Genomic DNA, 17,695 nt, shown 5'->3' on the forward strand with positions numbered 1-17,695 from the left:
AGCCTGGATGTTATAGTTTGCCTGCTGGGAGATTACAGAGAGTGCAGTAGGCAGGTGTGGACGTGGATTATCCCAGCAGTCAGAGCGGATCTATGGATACAAAAACCTTGTGCATGTATTTTTTTTTTTTTTTTTTAAGTGAACTTAGCCTTTAATTCTTCCTAACCTCTCCATAAAACCTAACCCTAACTAATGTGGATACTTCATTCTTGACCTAAGAAAAATATAAAGATTTAAACCCAATCACTAAAATAATAAAATCTCACAAAATTCTTTATCACATTACTGTAATTTCAAAATTTGATTTCAGTCTTTTTAGAGCTTCCCTTCAATGAATAGCTGGTGATACTACCATGAAGGTCTTTGTTTAGGAACTTCCTGTTATTGGACACAACTGTCTTTGAATTGAGCGCCTTCAATGTCACACTGTCACATGCCCCTAATAGAGACTATAAATGGCCATGCCAACACATAATGCAAAGACATAGCCCACCATTGCCACTATTAGGATGCTGGTTTGGTGTGCAGCTGAATGTGGATTGGCTGGAAGTGTTTGGAGATTAGCAGCATATTGATTTTAAAAGATTACCTGGAGTGTGTTAATTAAATGGCTAGAGAGTCATACAGGTGTACCATGCTTGGAAAAAAAAGAAGGGATTTTTCTTAAGGTTCATGTTAGAATTAAACCTCCCAGGCCTGCCCTTCCAAGCCCTCTAACCTATTGTAAGCTAATACCCCAGGTGCCATGTTACATTTTAGATGGTAACAGCCTGCCGTGGTGTAGAAATCTTGTTCAACACTGCCCACCCTTGCTCATTAACTTCATAGATTTGAATGGGCCAGTAGCATTGAAGACCCAATTCAAGTTTAAGAGAAGTTACTGCATGGGCAGCAGCAGCAGCAGCATTAATGCATCATGGCTGTAAAAAACCCAGGAGACCTTTGAAAAGCCATATGTAGGCATCTCAGTGTTTTTTTTTTTATCGCTAAGAATAGTTTAGGGGCAGGGGCGGACTGACCATTTGGAAACTCGGGCCCGGGGTCAGTAGGGGGCCCCATGAGATGCCCCTGGTACCTTTTTAATAGGCTTTTTTGAGTTTGGGCAAGGACACATGGGCCCCATGATCCCCTATTGCCCGGGGGCCCCATGAGTTGTCAGTCCGCCCCTGGTTAGGGGTAAAGTAAAGGTAAGTGGAGGAGAGTTTGAGGAGAGAAGGCCAAGTGGAAATGAAAGTGTATTGCAGTACATGTTATCAGCGTAACCTTTTTTGACATGGGTTTCACTTTTTACTAGCTTGCTGTTCCATATTTTTAGAAGAAAAGAAAGATTTGCAACTTCTCCTTCTACTGGTTATGGGCCGTTTCACACAGGCAGGTTGCATTCTGATCAGCAGGAGATGTGCTTACAGATCCCCTGCTGACTTAAGCAAAGCAGGGCAGATCAAAGGTCTCTGTCCACTCAGGGGCGGCTGGGAGTAAACAGACTCTTTTCTATGGGTGGCTGGGAGTAAACAGATTCCACTGTCAATATAGACCTGGCTGCCTCTGATCCGGTCCGCCCAAATGGAGGAGGACGCAATCATCTTACATTTTTTTCGCGGGCCTGATTGGAACTAGAGGTAGGCATGTGTAAATGGACACAAGTTTGTTTATACCTACTGGTTCATAGGAATGCATGGACCATCCAATCAAGTTCGCCTGAAACTGCCAGGCAGACCGGATCGGATCGCCCATGTGAAAGGACCCTATTTGTTTACCCAGCATTCATTTAGAAACCCCGCGCAACTGCTGCTGATAAAGAATAAGCCGGTGACTGGATTGCTCCCTATCTGTTTGAGTACTGTGAGTTGTGTTCTGTCCAGGCTTCCTCCACACCTCATACTAAACACAGGTCCAAACAAAACTACTCAAGCTATCTCTGGCCGTTACATCTTGTAAACCAAAAGAGATTGGAAGCTGCACATTGACCGCGTACATTAGATGGAGGGACCCAGACAGATGGTGAGGACATTGGAATAATAAAGTGCACATACAGTGGCAGAGAGAGAAATAAAGAGCAGTAAAGAACAGCCACTACACTCAGCAGGAAACAGGACCTATATAAGTGATTACAAATATTTTTCCTTCAACTCATAAAAATGGAATCTCTCTTTAAACTTGTTCTTATTATGTCAGTTATTATATTTACAGTAACATGCTGGAACACACATTATAATAAGCAACGGTGGCGCTAGAAGACCTCAGACTACTTGGTTAAGAGATACATTTCCAGGAGTCTTTGATACAGCGACTGACCTTCGGCATGCTGCAGCACGAGATACACAGATTCCTCGGAGATGATGTACTTGCGCAGGCAAACCATGTTGGGCACACAGCGGGGAATGATGGTCTTTCTGCTCCCAGACTCCTCGCTGCTTTTCCTTAGACCCTGACAGAGAACAGAAAGGTCAGTTGTACCCTGAGCCTCCTTTGGATCCTGCTGTGCTTTCTGTTTATCAACCAAAATAATCTATCTGAGCTACTGTGGGCATTAGAAAAGCCGCTCATCTGCTCCTCCATGTCCTTCAATCCCCAGAGGCTCGGCTGATGGCATCTGGCAGGTATCCAGAGAACAGAAGATGGCACAAAGCTACCATTAAAATCAATTACACGGGTCAACGTTTCTATTAGAATCTCACTCTCAAACTAAGTTATCAGAGTGACACTTTGTGTACTCTGCTGGTGACCTCTCTCTCTCTTTGTTTTTATTTTCTATGCACACACTGGAAGACAGGTCTGAGCTTTAGAAGGCTTGGCGAACCAATGATCCGATTCTGTAGTTTATACATAGCAGTCTTGCTGTACTTTGTAATACAAACATTCAATGGACTTGATAGGAAAGGTAAAGCTTATGCATAACCCACAGCAAATCAGAGTCAGCTGTCATTTTGTATGGTGGAGGTGAGGAAATATACAACTCTTACAACAAACTACTTAAAGTGGTTGTAAACCCCTACGTATACCCAGTGAAGTGAATGGCCTCAGGTGATACACAGAGATGAAACAAACCCTCCTACATACGTTGTACCTGTTTATCTGCAGTTTTCTCTTCTCTACATCCATCTAAAGTGCCAAATTAATAAAGCTTGTAGAGCTGTCAGAAAAAAAGGGGGCGGAGAGCTGAATTACACACTGCAGAGCTCAGTGAGGACAGCTCTGAGAGCTGATTGAAGGGAAGGGGCACATCCCCCTTCACACAGCACACAGGAACAGAGCTGCAGCCGCCAATCTGCTGGAGATCCCTCTCCTGCCAACTTTTTTCTCGTGGTGTAAGGAAAACGTGTCAGAAGTAACTTGTGCAGATAGCAGAGGAACACAGCAGAAGACAGAAATAACACTTCAGGCCGGTTCACACCAGATGCAGTCCAGTGGGGGGGGGTTTTCTGCATCAAAAACACATGGACAGTAGGGTCCCAATGGCATTGTTCACACCAGTGCAATGCGTTCCAGTGGAGTAAAAAAAATTTGAACATGCTGCATTTTTTCCGCTCTGAACTGAACTGGAATGTGGCAAAACATATCACAAATGCACTGGAACACATCAAAAACACACTGGAATGCAGTTTTTACAGGAAACCTTGGAAAAAAAATAAGGGAAAAGAATTCACTGGAATGCATTAAAAGCACATGAAAAACGCGCTGGAAAGCACTGTCTATTAATTCAACACTACTGGGCAGGGTTTGTTTTTAGGTTTACTATTGTTGTTCCTACCTGACCTCCATTGGGCCAGTTGTGGCCCCATTCTTTCATTCTTTTTTTTTGCCTTGGTTTACCGTTGTATTTTGTATGTACTTGTAAAGCACAATAAAAAGAATTTACAAAAAAAAAATTCACTGGAAAGCATCAAAAACTGCAACAAAAACGTGCATGCAGAAACACATCCAGATTTCCTCCAGACTCTGTTTCTGTAGTGTGAACCAGCCCTTAGTGCTCTTAATTGAGACAAGTACACAGTATAGAGGGATAGGCTTTGTTCATATTTCATGTGTCAGGTTTCCAACCACTTTAAAGTAAACTTGTCACCAAAGCTGACAGGCTGAAATAAGCTCATATCTGATTATTAGTCATGGTCAGGTGCCACTCAGCATAACGTACTAGAGCAATCCATCACTGCAGGGTGCATCGGGAACCCCTGCAACCTAGGCAGCCTGTAGTGTGATAATTTCGACTTTTAAATGGTCAATGCTGAGGAACACCCTCAGTGTATCCCATTGCACAATGCAGGCACTCAATTACCTACTGAGAGGTGTTCACACTGCATTGTCAGATGTCCAGGGAGTGTTCCTCAAGATTAATTTTTAGGGGGCCAAAGTGGAAAACAGAAGTCCTCAGCTTTAGGAACACACTGCAGCAAAAGATTTTTTTAGCTACCAAAGCTGGCCATATACTGATTAAAGTTTGCTGTTTGAGTATTCAGGCAGCTGCTGCAATAGCCCAGCAGGTTGATTCAACCATACGCACTGGATGGTATAATCTCTTCAATTTTTTTCAGTTCAGCCTGCAGGTTAAACTAAACATTCAGGAATGCACAAACTTTAACCTGTCACTTAGGACCTTTGAGACGTTTCTAAGATCAGAATTCAGTACAGGTGAATTTGACCTGCTTTATGCTTCTATTGCATTCCCATAAACTTGTATGGGGGATGAAATATTCTGAAATTAACAAAAGCTTGTCAACAGCGGCTCTTATGGTAAAAGAATTGTTTTAAAAAGGTTCTCGTGACAAAACCTTTTCAAAATTGTAAAGAGACATCAACTGCACCTACAGTCAGGTCCATAAATATTGGGACATTGACACAATTCTAACATTTGTGGCTCTATACACTACCACAATGGATTTGAAATGAAACAAACAAGATGTGCTTTAACTGCAGACTGTCAGCTTTAATTTGAGGGTATTTACATCCAAATCAGGTGAACGGTGTAGGAATTACAACAGTTTGCATATGTGCCTCCCACTTGATAAGGGACCAAAAGTAATGGGACAATTGGCTTCTCAGCTGTTCCATGGCCAGGTGTGTGTTATTCCCTCATTATCCCAATTACAATGAGCAGATAAAAGGTCCAGAGTTCATTTCAAGTGTGCTATTTGCATTTGGAATCTGTTGCTGTCAACTCTCAAGATGAGATCCAAAGAGCTGTCACTATCAGTGAAGCAAGCCATCATTAGGCTGAAAAAACAAAACAAACCCATCAGAGAGATAGCAAAAACAAAAACAACTGTTTGGAACATTCTTAAAAAGAAGGAACGCACCGGTGAGCTCAGCAACACCAAAAGACCCGGAAGACCACGGAAAACAACTGTGGTGGATGACCGAAGAATTCTTTCCCTGGTGAAGAAAACACCCTTCACAACAGTTGGCCAGATCAAGAACACTCTCCAGGAGGTAGGTGTATGTGTGTCAAAGTCAACAATCAAGAGAAGACTTCACCAGAGTGAATACAGAGGGTTCACCACAAGATGTAAACCATTGGTGAGCCTCAAAAACAGGAAGGCCAGATTAGAGTTTCCAAACGACATCTAAAAAAGCCTTCACAGTTCTGGAACAACATCCTATGGACAGATGAGACCAAGATCAACTTGTACCAGAGTGATGGGAAGAGAAGAGTATGGAGAAGGAAAGGAACTGCTCATGATCCTAAGCATACCACCTCTTCAGTGAAGCATGGTGGTGGTAGTGTCTTGGCGTGGGCATGTATGGCTGCCAATGGAACTGCTTCTCTTGTATTTATTGATGATGTGACTGCTGACAAAAGCAGCAGGATGAATTCTGAAGTGTTTCGGGCAATATTATCTGCTCATATTCAGCCAAATGCTTCCGAACTCATTGGACGCCGCTTCACAGTGCAGATGGACAATGACCCAAAGCAGACTGCAAAAGCAACCAAAGAGTTTTTTAAGGGAAAGAAGTGGAATGTTATGCAATGGCCAAGTCAATCACCTGACCTGAATCCGATTGAGCATGCATTTCACTTGCTGAAGACAAAACTGAAGGGAAAATGCCCCAAGAACAAGCAGGAACTGAAGACAGTTGCAGTAGAGGCCTGGCAGAGCATCACCAGGGATGAAACCCAGCGTCTGGTGATGTCTATGTGTTCCAGACTTCAGGCTGTAATTGACTGCAAAGGATTTGCAACCAAGTATTAAAAAGTGAAAGTTTGATTTATAATAATTATTCTGTCCCATTACTTTTGGTCCCTTAACAAGTGGGAGGCACATATACAAACTGTTGTAATTCCTACACCGTTCACCTGATTTGGATGTAAATACCCTCAAATTAAAGCTGACAGTCTGCAGTTAAAGCACATCTTGTTCGTTTCATTTCAAATCCATTGTTGTGGTGTATAGAGCCAAAAATGTTAGAATTGTGTTGATGTCCCAATATTTATGGACCTGACTGTACATACATACCAGCTAGTACTTCCCAACAAAAAATACCTTACCTCCATTCATGGGACTTATCCACCTCTATGATAGAATGAAAAGTTGGGCTGGTCAATTAAGGACATTGCAGCAACCTGAATGGTTAAAATGGGCAATGTCTTTACTTTTCTCGTGACAAAACCTTTTCAAAATTGTAAAGAGACATCAACTGCACCTACATAAATACCAGCTAGTACTTTCCAACAAAGAATCCCTTACCACCATTCATGGGACTTATCCACCTCTATGATACAATGAAAAGCTGGGCAGGTCATTAAGGACATTGCAGCGCTGTGTGGTTAAAATGGGCAAGGTCTTTACTTTTGGAAGATGGAACCTTAGACTTTTTGAAACTAGCTAGCAGGTTGTAGGAAGGTAAACAAAAAGGTTGCAATGATATTTCAAATATATTAGTACTTACCTTTAAAATAAAGGTCTCTTGAGTTCTTGTATCTAAAACCAGCAGGACCTAGACAAAATACAAGAGTATATTTAATGAAAGAAAGACTTTGCAGGTGACATAGCGTGTATGTATAATAATGTCAATGTTTATCTTCCCGACATTGGGACTATGGGGGTTATTTACTAAAACTGGAAAGTGCAAAGGCTGAGGCAACTATGCATAGAAACCAATCAGCTTCCAGGTTTTATTTCCAAAGCTTAATGGAACAAGCTAAAGTTAGAAGTTGATTGGCTACCATGCAGAGCTGCACCAGATTCTGAGTGCTCCAGTTTTAGTTAATCTCTCGATATGTCCATTAAAGTATGCTATAAACATTCTGCAGAGTAGAGCAGGTACTGGCTACTTAGGGACCACTCTGTCGCAGTTGGCCAGCTTGATGTAATGTAATGCAATATATGCAAACCCAGAATCTCTATTTTTATGCAAATGTTTCCAAGAAGTATAGTTGATGTATAAATTAGGACACCCTTATTTCATTATTTATTGAAATATAAGCAGTTTAATGTGTACAGTGTACTCTGAAACTAAAGCAACCCTTTGGTCACCCAACTAAAATGGAAAGCACCCTGCAAAAAAAGAAGGTGAATACCCACATGTTTGGCATGCATCATGTGAAAATTTTTCTCTCACTGAGCTTTGTACACATCTGCTGACACTTCTGTGTGTGTTGAAAAGTGCTCCCCCCCAGTCTCTCTCGTTCCTCCCACTGACCCCCACATCACTAAACAGCAATGATGTAGATAATATTGTACAGCGCTGAGCAAACCTTTTAGCGCTATATAAATACTGTATAATAATATAATAATAATGTAAGGGGTTGTCAGGAGGACCCCCAGAGTTCCTGTCCCCTCATTAGCACAAGTGAAAAATTAGAAGACACAGGGGCACAGACAGGAGTAAAGGTCATACAAAGGTTCTAACTCCTCAACTATAGGAAAAACATTTTTTTAGCAAGGGTCCATTGTAACATTATGTGAACCTTTGAATCAAACAGTACACTTTCCAAGTGAAAAAACTACTATTCCTGATACTCAACTGTGCTTTTAGTATAAAGCGGATACATCTCCCCACCCAAACAGCACAGTCCTGGGCAGCACCCAGCTCCCCCCTGGCTGAGGCAGCATGTAAGGTAGAGATGCATGGGCAGGGCGCAGACATCAAGCATAATGGTAGTTTCGCCTTGCATTTGCCTGGTATGAATCCGCAAGGCTGTCACTTCTATAGAGGAGATAAATTCTTCCCAACCCCGTCCAATTTACAGCTGGAAACTCTAAGACTTCATGCACACGAGGCCTTTTAAAAATGCCAGTAGCTTTAGCTGTATAAAGTTGCGTTAAAAACATAAATTTTTCAGTATTTTTTAGTGTATTTTTAGCACAAAAAATAAAAATTCTGGCTGAAAAAAACACTGATTTGCCGTATTTTACCACGTTTACCAGCGTTAGAGCATTTTTACAGTAAAAAACTCCTCTTGAAACCCACTAGTTTGTTTGTGGTTTTTTTCAGCCAGAAAATGCCCCTGCCAAAAACGCTGATTAAAGCCTATGTTTGCATGGACACATAGGATAACATGCTGGGGAGTTTACTGGCTGTAGAAAAAATACCAGAAGCCAAAAACAGCCGCTGTAAAAAGCCCAGTGTGCATGAGGCCTAAAGAGTAAAAAGTGTGTGTGTGTGTGTGTGTGTGGTGTCAGGGCGCCAGTGACACCTATTCATTAAAGTAGACCTTGCAGTACAATGCAGGGTCTGCTGAAATTATCCAGGTCCCCACCCTCTTTACAAACCACTTACTGTTAGTAGGTGTAAAATGTGTTTGCAAAGAAAACCAAAAAAATAAACAGACAATCAAAAAGCCTAAAATATAAGTGATGTCCACCACGTTACTATATGCAAATATGTAAATAAAGAAATGCAACTAAATGGAATAAAAAACAGTGATACTGTGCTACAACAAAATATTTTATATATATAACTGAAAAAACACAATAGTGGTGTTACTATTGTAAAATATAATATACATATGTCTTACATTAACAATGCATATGCATATATACAGTGGGGAAAAAACATTATTTGATCCCCTGCAGATTTTGTAAGTTTGCCCACTTACAAAGAAATACAGGGTCTAGAATTTTTATCATAGGTGTATTTTAAATAAGAGACAGAATATCAATCAAAAATCCAGAACAAAAACACATGATACAAATGTTATAAATTGAGTTGCAGTTCAGTGAGTAAAATAAGTATTTGATCCCCAAGCAAAGCATGACTTAGTGCTTGGTGGAGAAACCCTCGTTGGCAAGCACAGAGGTAAGACGTTTCTTGTAGTTGGTTACCAGGTTTGCACACATCTCAGGAGGGATTTTGGTCCAATCTTCTTTACAGATCTTCTCTAAATCCTTAAGTTTTCTTGGCTGTTGCTTGGCAACTTGAACTTTCAGCTCCCTCCATAAATTTTCTATAGGATTAACCACTTCCCCGCCGCCCTATAGTAGAAGTACTGCTACAGGAAGGCAGGGCTGCGGAAAATTACGTATATATATATATATATGAGTGGGCATCGCCATTGGTGGATAGGCATGTCATCACCGAATCCCGGCCGGAGATTCCCTGTTTGCACCCAGCAATCGCCGTGCAAAGAAGACAGGGGAGAGACCCGTGTATAAACAACACAGGTCTCTTCCCATCAGCATGGACATGCTGTTTTGTATTTCTGTACACAGCAGAGAAATACAAAACAGCATGTTTCCCTAGTAAAACAGCACACAGTTTGATCGGCCAAAAGTTAACCCCTTCCTGCTCAGTGTCATTAGTACAGTGTCAGCGCTTTTTATTAGCACTGATCGCTGTATTGGTGTCACTGGGGATATCAGTGGCAGTTATTCAGTTCCAACCCAATGTCAGAACGCCCGCCGCAGTCCTGCTATAAGTCGCTGCCATTACTAGTATAAAACAAAAAAAAAATTCCAGTATATATAGCACCATTTGTAGACTTTTTTTTTTAAGCAAAGACATGGAGCAGAATACATTTTGGCCTAAATTTATGAAGAAATCTATTTATTTAATTTTTTTATTGGACATGTTTAATAGCAAAGAGCCAAAAACATAGGTTTTTTTTTTTTTTTTAAATGATCTGTCTTTTTTTGTTTATAGCACAAAAAATAAAAACCGCAGATGTGATCAAATATCACCGAAAGAAAGCTCTTTTGTGGAAAAAAAAAAAGAACATAAATTTCATTTACAGTTGTGCTCAAAAGTTTGCAAACCCTTGCAGAAATTGTGAAATGTTGGCATTGATATTGAAAATATGACTGACCACGCCAAAAAATGCTCTTTTCTTGAAGGAAGATGATCATTTGAAGCCATTTGTTATCAAATAGTTGTTTGGCTCCTTTTTAAATCATAATAACAGAATCACCCAAATGGCCATGATCAAAAGTTTCCCTCCCCTGGAATGTTTGACCTTGGTACAGACACACAAGGTGACACACACGGGTTAAAATGCCAGTTAGAGGTTAATGTCCCACATGTGTGGCTTTTTAAGCTGAAATTAGTGTCAGTGTATAAATAGTCAATGAGTTTGCTAGCTCTTATGTGGAAGCACTGACTAGGCTAGATACTGAGCCATGGGGATCAGAAAAGAACTGTCAAAAGTCCTGCGTAACAAGGTAATGGAACTTTATAAAGATGGAAAAGGACATAAAAAGATCAATGACCTTAAAGTGCCTCTTCTTGAGCCACTCCTTTGTTGCCTTAGTGGTATGTTTTGGGTCATTGTCATGCTGGAAGACCCATCTTCAGTGCTCTGGCTGAGAGAAGAAGGTTCTCATCCAAGATTTCACAATATACGTCCCCGTCTATGGCCCCTCAATGCGGCAAAGTCTGCCTGTACCTTTATCAGAGAAACAGCCCCAAAAAGCATAATGTTTCCACCTCCGTGTTTGACTTCTTCCAAACAGGGCAAGTTGAGTTAATGCCAAAAAGCTCAATTTTGGTCTCATCTGACCACAGCACTTTCTCCAAATCCTTCTCTGAATCATTTAGATGTTCATTGGAAAACTTCAGACAGGCCTGTACATGTGCCTTCTTGAGGAGGGGAACTTTGTGGGCGCTGCAGGATTTTAATCCATGGTGGCATATTGTGTTACCAATGGTTTGTTTGGTGACTGTGGTCCCAACTGCCTTGAGATCATTCACAAGCTCCTTCCATGTAGTTCTGGGCTGATCCCTCTCTTTTCTCATAATCATTACCTCATGAGGCGAAATCTTGCATGGAGCTCCAGACCAAGGGCAATTGATGGTTATTTCATATTTCTTCCATTTGCGAATAATCACTCCAACAGTTGTCTCCTTCTCACCAAGATTCTTGCTAATGGTCTTGTAGCCCATTCCAGCCTTGTGTAGGTCTACAATCTTGTCCCTGATGTCCTTTGACAACTCTTTGGTCTTGCCCATAATGATGGTGAGGTTTGAATGGAAGAAAGATTCTGTGGACAGGATTCTTTTATACACATAACAAGTTGACAGTAGGAGCACCTTCTTAAATTGACAGGACTACTATGTGTAACACATGAGCGCAAAGTCAGTCTGTGCGAGCCAGAATTATTGTTGGTTGGTAGAGGATCGAATATTTATTTTACTTACTGAACTGTAACTCAATTTATATTATTTGTATCATGTGTTTTTTTCTGGATTTTTGATTGATATTCTGTCTCTATCATTTAAAATACACCTATGATAAAAATGATAGACCCTTCATTTTTTTGTAAGTGAGCAAACTTACAAAATCTGCAGGGGATCAAATAATTATATTCCCCACTGTATATAACTTCCACCCAAAAATACACAACAGTGGTGGCTCCCCTGTGTCAAAATTATTCCTGTTATGTATTAATAGCCTATTTAAAGCAAAGTTAAGTTGAAATGTGAACACTTAGGTGATCTTTTGTGCTTTGTGAAACACCTTGTGTCCCTCCACCAGCCACTGGCTCACCTTAACTTCAGACCTAAAATACGTCTAAATGCACCTTCTCCCTTGAAATGTTATTCCAATGTCAACCTGCTTTTCTGTGGATCCCCAGTGCTCCGATCAGGCCATGCTTCCAACACGTTTCACCCTGCCCACAGGGCATAGTCTTGATAAGCCCTGTGGGAAGGGCGAAATGTGCTGGGGCATGGCCTGGTCAGAGGCAGGCTGAAGCCACTTTTAGGTGTCTAACACCTGGACTTTTCTGGTGTGTGGCATTTGGAACATTTCTTGTTTATGAGCAGCAACGGGCTCTTTCCATGTTGTCACTCTTTCACCAGCAGTTATTGGAATGGAGATCTGGAGCAACACCCTAAGTTTTTTCTTGTTAAAAAAAACCAAAGTTTAAATATACTTACCTCACCCCCCTTCTGCATTGCTAGGAATGACGTCATCATTCTTCCCGAAATTGTATGAGAAGACACTCAGTCTACTGCAAAAGCGTCTTCTAGCAAGATTTTGGCTGCTCTGTATTCCCGGGGATCTAGCCAGAAACAGTGTAATGTCATCCTTGCCTAGGCCCCACGGGGGTAAAAACAAGGCATGTGTGAACCCTAAAGTTTTTCTTTACAGATATGTTTTACACCTATTACAGTAGGAGATACAAATCTAAGAAGACAGTGCAAGTTCTGTTTCAAAGTACTGCATATCTAAAGCCTAAACGTTTTTATTTTTGTTTGATGAGAGCACGGAAAAGATCAGAACCCATGTCAACTGTTTACAGCTGTCTGTGTCCCTGCTGCGTAAATTTACATTCTGTATTTCACCTACTGACCACTGTAACTGAAGCAAAGAGTAATATGAAATTTAAAATTTTACAGTTGTCACTAAAAACAAAACGGAAAGCTAACGTTTCCAAGGAGGATATTTGTACCTGTGACTACTGTCTATGACAGGAATTCCCATCAGTTTCCCCTCACTTCCTGCTGTGTCATTAGAACAGGAAGGGAAATCTCCCCTGTGGGGCAAAGATGGGGAAAAATAAACTGAAATGGTTTTAACCCTTCCCTGATCTATCCAAAATTTAAAAAGTTTGGGATATACATACAAGTATATTAACAGTACGGTTGCCCTTTAGAAACAAACTTTTGCCGGCATCCTGGATAACATCTTATGCAAATGTTTTACTTTTTTCAAAGCATATCACAGCTTGCATACAGCTACCATTTGGCATGTTTTTACTGTGTCTGGCTACTTTATGGAATTTTCTGCTGTTTACACAGCCCTATTCTATGTGAGTAAGAACACATGACTCAAGCCACAACTAGGTATTCTAGCAGCAAAAGTGGCTATGTATCTTTAAATCTTGACATTGTGGAGGATGTAATTTGCTGGATTAGCACAGAGGATTTCTTGATACTGATCCCACATTTTGTAATCACATTTATTAGTGTCTCGTCTGCTGTCCAGCGTTGGAGGCCACGGCTGTCCTGCTGTGGATCTTGGGATGGAGCTCCGACTCTGCTGGTTACAAACCAAAGGACAAACGGGCCACTGGGGAATATGCCAGCTGTTATCTTGTGCGGGTATCCAGAAGGGTCATCTTCAGTCTGAAGGAGCATGCAATCTGCAGACTAATTACAAGCGCTCCAACCACGCTGCCCAGTAAGACTGGTGACTTTCACAGACAACAAAATCCTGCTAGGGATGCAAATGCTTCGCGCTGGGAAAACGCTGGGCTGAGCCGCTGAATACTCATTTGTTAACAAAACAGAAGGGCGAGATTTTATTATAAGGGAACAGACGCAAGGCAAAAACTCCACAATGCATAACTTTGCCATATAACCTTCTGTACAGTCTGTTAGAACGATATAGCTCGGGAACGGTCAGGATTCTAAAATCAGCCAGGAAGAACCGGATCAAATGCAGCCAACATATTAAATGGGAAAAAGGGGCATATGCCCAGGGCCGGCTATGGCAGGAAGGATGATTTCATTAGACTGTCTGGAGCCTGAAGAGTCCGGTCTCCAAATAATCCACTCCAATCTATCACTGTCCTGTTTCCAATATGCAGTCATGTGACCGAGCGTCTGAGAGATTGAGACTTATTGTAAGTAAATGTTTAAAAAAAAAAGTACAATAATACATAAAACATGGTTTACAATACCATCGCTGTTTCTAGAAAAAAAAAATTTTTTTGAAGCCTGTCAAAAACACAGCAATTCCCTTTTCTGGTGTAAAAAAGTGGAAAGATATACAGAGGAAGGTTTTCTGATAAGGGACTAGCCTTGGTATACCAATAGATGTTTATGCATCCCTCCCCCATCCTCTGGAACTCACTGCCCCAATCCATCAGACTGTCGCCTTCCCTATTCACATTCAGGCGCTCCCTCAAAACCCATCTCTTCAGGGAAGCCTACCCCACCCTCACCTAACGGCCATCCTCCCTCATTCCTCCCACCACTTCATCCCCCTCAGCCACTTCCTACTGTACCTTTACCCCCTCCCTCCTAGATTGTAAGCTCGTAAGAGTAGGGCCCTCTTACCCCTCGTACATTGTTTGTTGTTGTTGTACTGTGCCATGTATTGTCCCCCCTATTGTACAGCGCTGAGCAAACCCTTTGGCGCTATATAAACTCGTAGTAATAATAATAATAATAATAATAATAATCCTGCTGATTCCTGACAGCCTATTAAGAGCTAACCTGGGAGGCTGTACAAGGGGAGCCAATGATGCCTACCTCCCTTTAGCCATGTGTGAAGATATCCCTATCCAAAGTGAATTATATGGAAAGTTTAATTGGCAGGATCCATCCTGATCCCATTACAGATAAAATCGGGTGGAACTTGCAGGACAGTGACGTCACAATCTCAACCATGTCTAATCAGAGTATGCTTTGCACTCATTAATAAAATGAAAAGCGTTCTCAGACGGGTATTCTACCAAGTAAGAAACCTCCTATGTTCATTAAGCGGCAGGGCAGCTGCTAGGCATGAGACCCGGAAGCTAGTGGAGGTCACTGTAGTACTGGTGCCTACTACAAGTATTTCCAGCTTCCAGGAGGATCGGTCAGGAATGGTATATGCATAGCAACCTGTTAGATTGTTTTTTTGTGCCACTCAAGGTAGAGGTGAAAGCAAATCCTTGTGTCCCAAAGGATGGGGTGTAGACATATCCTGATACCAATCCAGAAGGCAAGTGAATGTTAAAAAGAAAAGAATCACAGCTACTCTCAACCAGCCCAGGTGAATAAACGATGAGGAATGGCCTCAGCCTACATGTCTCCCTAAGGGTGTGTGGTTTGATGGAGACATATAGGCTGAGACCATTCCTCATCGTTAATTCACCTGGGCTGGTCAGGAGTAGAAGCAATCCTTTCCTTTTTTTGAATGGTATATGCATAGCTACGTTGATCCAAGTTGGCTCAATAACTGAAAATCATCTGCAAGTCAGAATTTTCTAACATGCTTAAAAACCTGAAAATGATCCCCAAGGGACCATTTACACCATGGTGCAGCACATGTGCTTTATCAAATATTGATTTACGGCAGCACATTCATACTAAATGGACCTCACTGCAGGAAAAATCAATCTATTTTTTTTCAACAAACATTGTGTGTTGTAGGGTGACAGCATAAGCCACTGATGATCGACTGACTTACATGCACATCACAACTGTGGAGACACACGGACTAGGCTAAATTCTTGTGAGCGGATTTTCATTCCCTAGTTTTGACTAATTATAAGGGGAATGTTTGAGAATGTAGCCATACTGGTATTCTATGTTGGCTATGTAAATTTTTCTTGGAAAACTCTATAAAAATTATTGGAAGAAGGTATCATCATGTTTTGTGCACTAAAGTATGCTCTAATGAATGTACAGCATTCTGCTTACCATGCAGTACGTGGTTTACCATGAGTTGCTAAAGGACAATGGTGTGAACAGCCTCCATAAGGGAAATCAGTGTATTTTCACTTTCACATATTTTGAGTTATTCTGTTCTTGTAATCGAAGTGTATTTTTTCACATGTACACATCATTGTTTTTCTATTTTTCTGATTAAATTAAAGATAAACTGTCACTTTGCCCTTTTCAGGAGACAAGTTGCTTGAATTCTTCCCAGCCAATGATTATCATTAAATGCTAGAACCCCACCCCCTTACAGGGACAGGGGCACCAGGGATGTCTATAGGGTGCTCCACCCTGCTTGCTGTAGGGAAAAGCACACCTATTCCCTAGATTGCTGGATTGTGAATGTCTGTAGGTAGCTTGAGCCTTGCCAATAGGGCTAATGAAAAAAATTGCATCAAAAGCTTACCACTATAAAAATTAATTGCCTGCTATATGTAAATTCTAGAACATTTCTAACTTGCAGAGGACTATTTTATACCTGTAGGCAGTTGATCCCTAAATTAAAGTAGATCCATAGCCAAAAGGGACAAGGAAATAGTAAGAGTAAAGCTAGCCATACATTAGAAGATTTTGGAAGTAATATTTGTATGAAGTTCATAAAAAAATTTCATCAGTGACATGGCAAATGTTGTTGAAAAGTATTTAAAAAATATTTTCTTTTAACGTTCATTTTTGGAGTAAATGGGCTTCCCCTAATGAAAACCGCATTCACTGTTAGAAATTCACTCGTTCAAGAAAATTTTTCATCCTGTCCCGTCAAATTTTCTAATCACCGCAGTCAAAAACAAATGTTTTGATTCCACTAATGATTGCAAAATTGGAAAAACGTTTTAAAAACAAAAATTTTCAAACAAAATTCTACTAGTGTATGGCCAGCTTAGAGATCATAGGTGTTTAAAACAAACACCATAATGAAAACACTGTAATAAACACCTGATCAAGGTTCTAATACCTCTTTCCACAACTGCGCAAAAAAAGTTTCAGCTTTAAATACACTATAAATGCATATTAGCTTCTTAAAATGAAAGCAAAACCAAAGTAGAAAATTAAAGCCAGCTACAGATGGATCAAGTCTCAGCCAGTACAGCAGGGACTGGCTGAGATTCGATCCATCTATGGGCAGGCTGGTTGTACTGTAGCTGATCCATCTATCGACTTCAGTAAAAACCAGCCTTTCAAATTTTTTGCACGCAATTACTGCTGGAGGCTATATATGCCAGCAGTAATCATTGTATTCAGTTGGCAAGGAAGGTTCCCTGCCGGCAGAAACAGGAAAGGATTCCCACATCAACACTGACTGTGTTGATGGGGGAATCGAGTGATTTACTTTCCTGCAACCATATAATCACAATCTATGGCTTGCCTAAAAACGACTTGTAGAAACATTCTCTTGCTTCAGGCAGTATTTTATTTTGTGCACATTACAACAGACAAACGAATAGTACTGTGTTGTTTACATTCACTTAGCTCTGTCCTGTCGTCCTGTTCGCCAAACAGCGGGTCCCGCTCGGCAATCATTGGCAGGGACACGCTGATCGGCTTGTGCTGTGACTAATCACAGCACTATCAGATACCTGATCCGGCGCAGGAGAGCCGCTCTGCCGCTGTACTCATACATAAGGCGGTCGCAAGCAGGTATACTCCAGCAATCTGTAAGATGTCAAGAATCAAGCCAGCTGCCAGGACAGTGTAACTCCAGCATGCATTTGCAGGAGTGACATCAGTAGCTTCCTCTAAAATGGACATGAAAGATGCTTGACCCAAAAGACCAACAGAAAAAGCTAGCATCCATGAATGGAGCTAGGAGGACCTTGCATCGCTGGGGAAGGGCAGAATAAATGTGTCATAATGCACAAGTATGCTTTGCAGAAGAGTGCACTCACCCTAG

At 41.2% G+C, this 17,695-nt stretch overlaps 1 protein-coding gene across 2 annotated transcripts in view; it reads right to left on the reverse strand.

Moving 5' to 3' along the window:
- RPS6KC1 (ribosomal protein S6 kinase C1) overlaps nt 1-17,695 on the reverse strand; it is a 227,383-nt gene that overhangs the window by 70,536 nt on the left and 139,152 nt on the right. For both annotated transcript variants that reach the window (XM_089677776.1, XM_089677777.1), the window contains exons 10-11: nt 6,886-6,933; nt 2,296-2,428 (exon numbers count right to left, since the gene is read on the reverse strand). In XM_089677776.1, the coding sequence (XP_089533902.1) occupies nt 2,296-2,428; nt 6,886-6,933 (181 nt within the window). The remainder of the gene's footprint in view (nt 1-2,295; nt 2,429-6,885; nt 6,934-17,695) is intronic.

The sequence above is a fragment of the Staurois parvus genome, unplaced genomic scaffold (assembly GCF_062004578.1).
Source record: "Staurois parvus isolate SC_StPar_1 unplaced genomic scaffold, SC_StPar_1.0 ptg000192l, whole genome shotgun sequence".
Lineage (NCBI taxonomy): Eukaryota > Metazoa > Chordata > Amphibia > Anura > Ranidae > Staurois > Staurois parvus.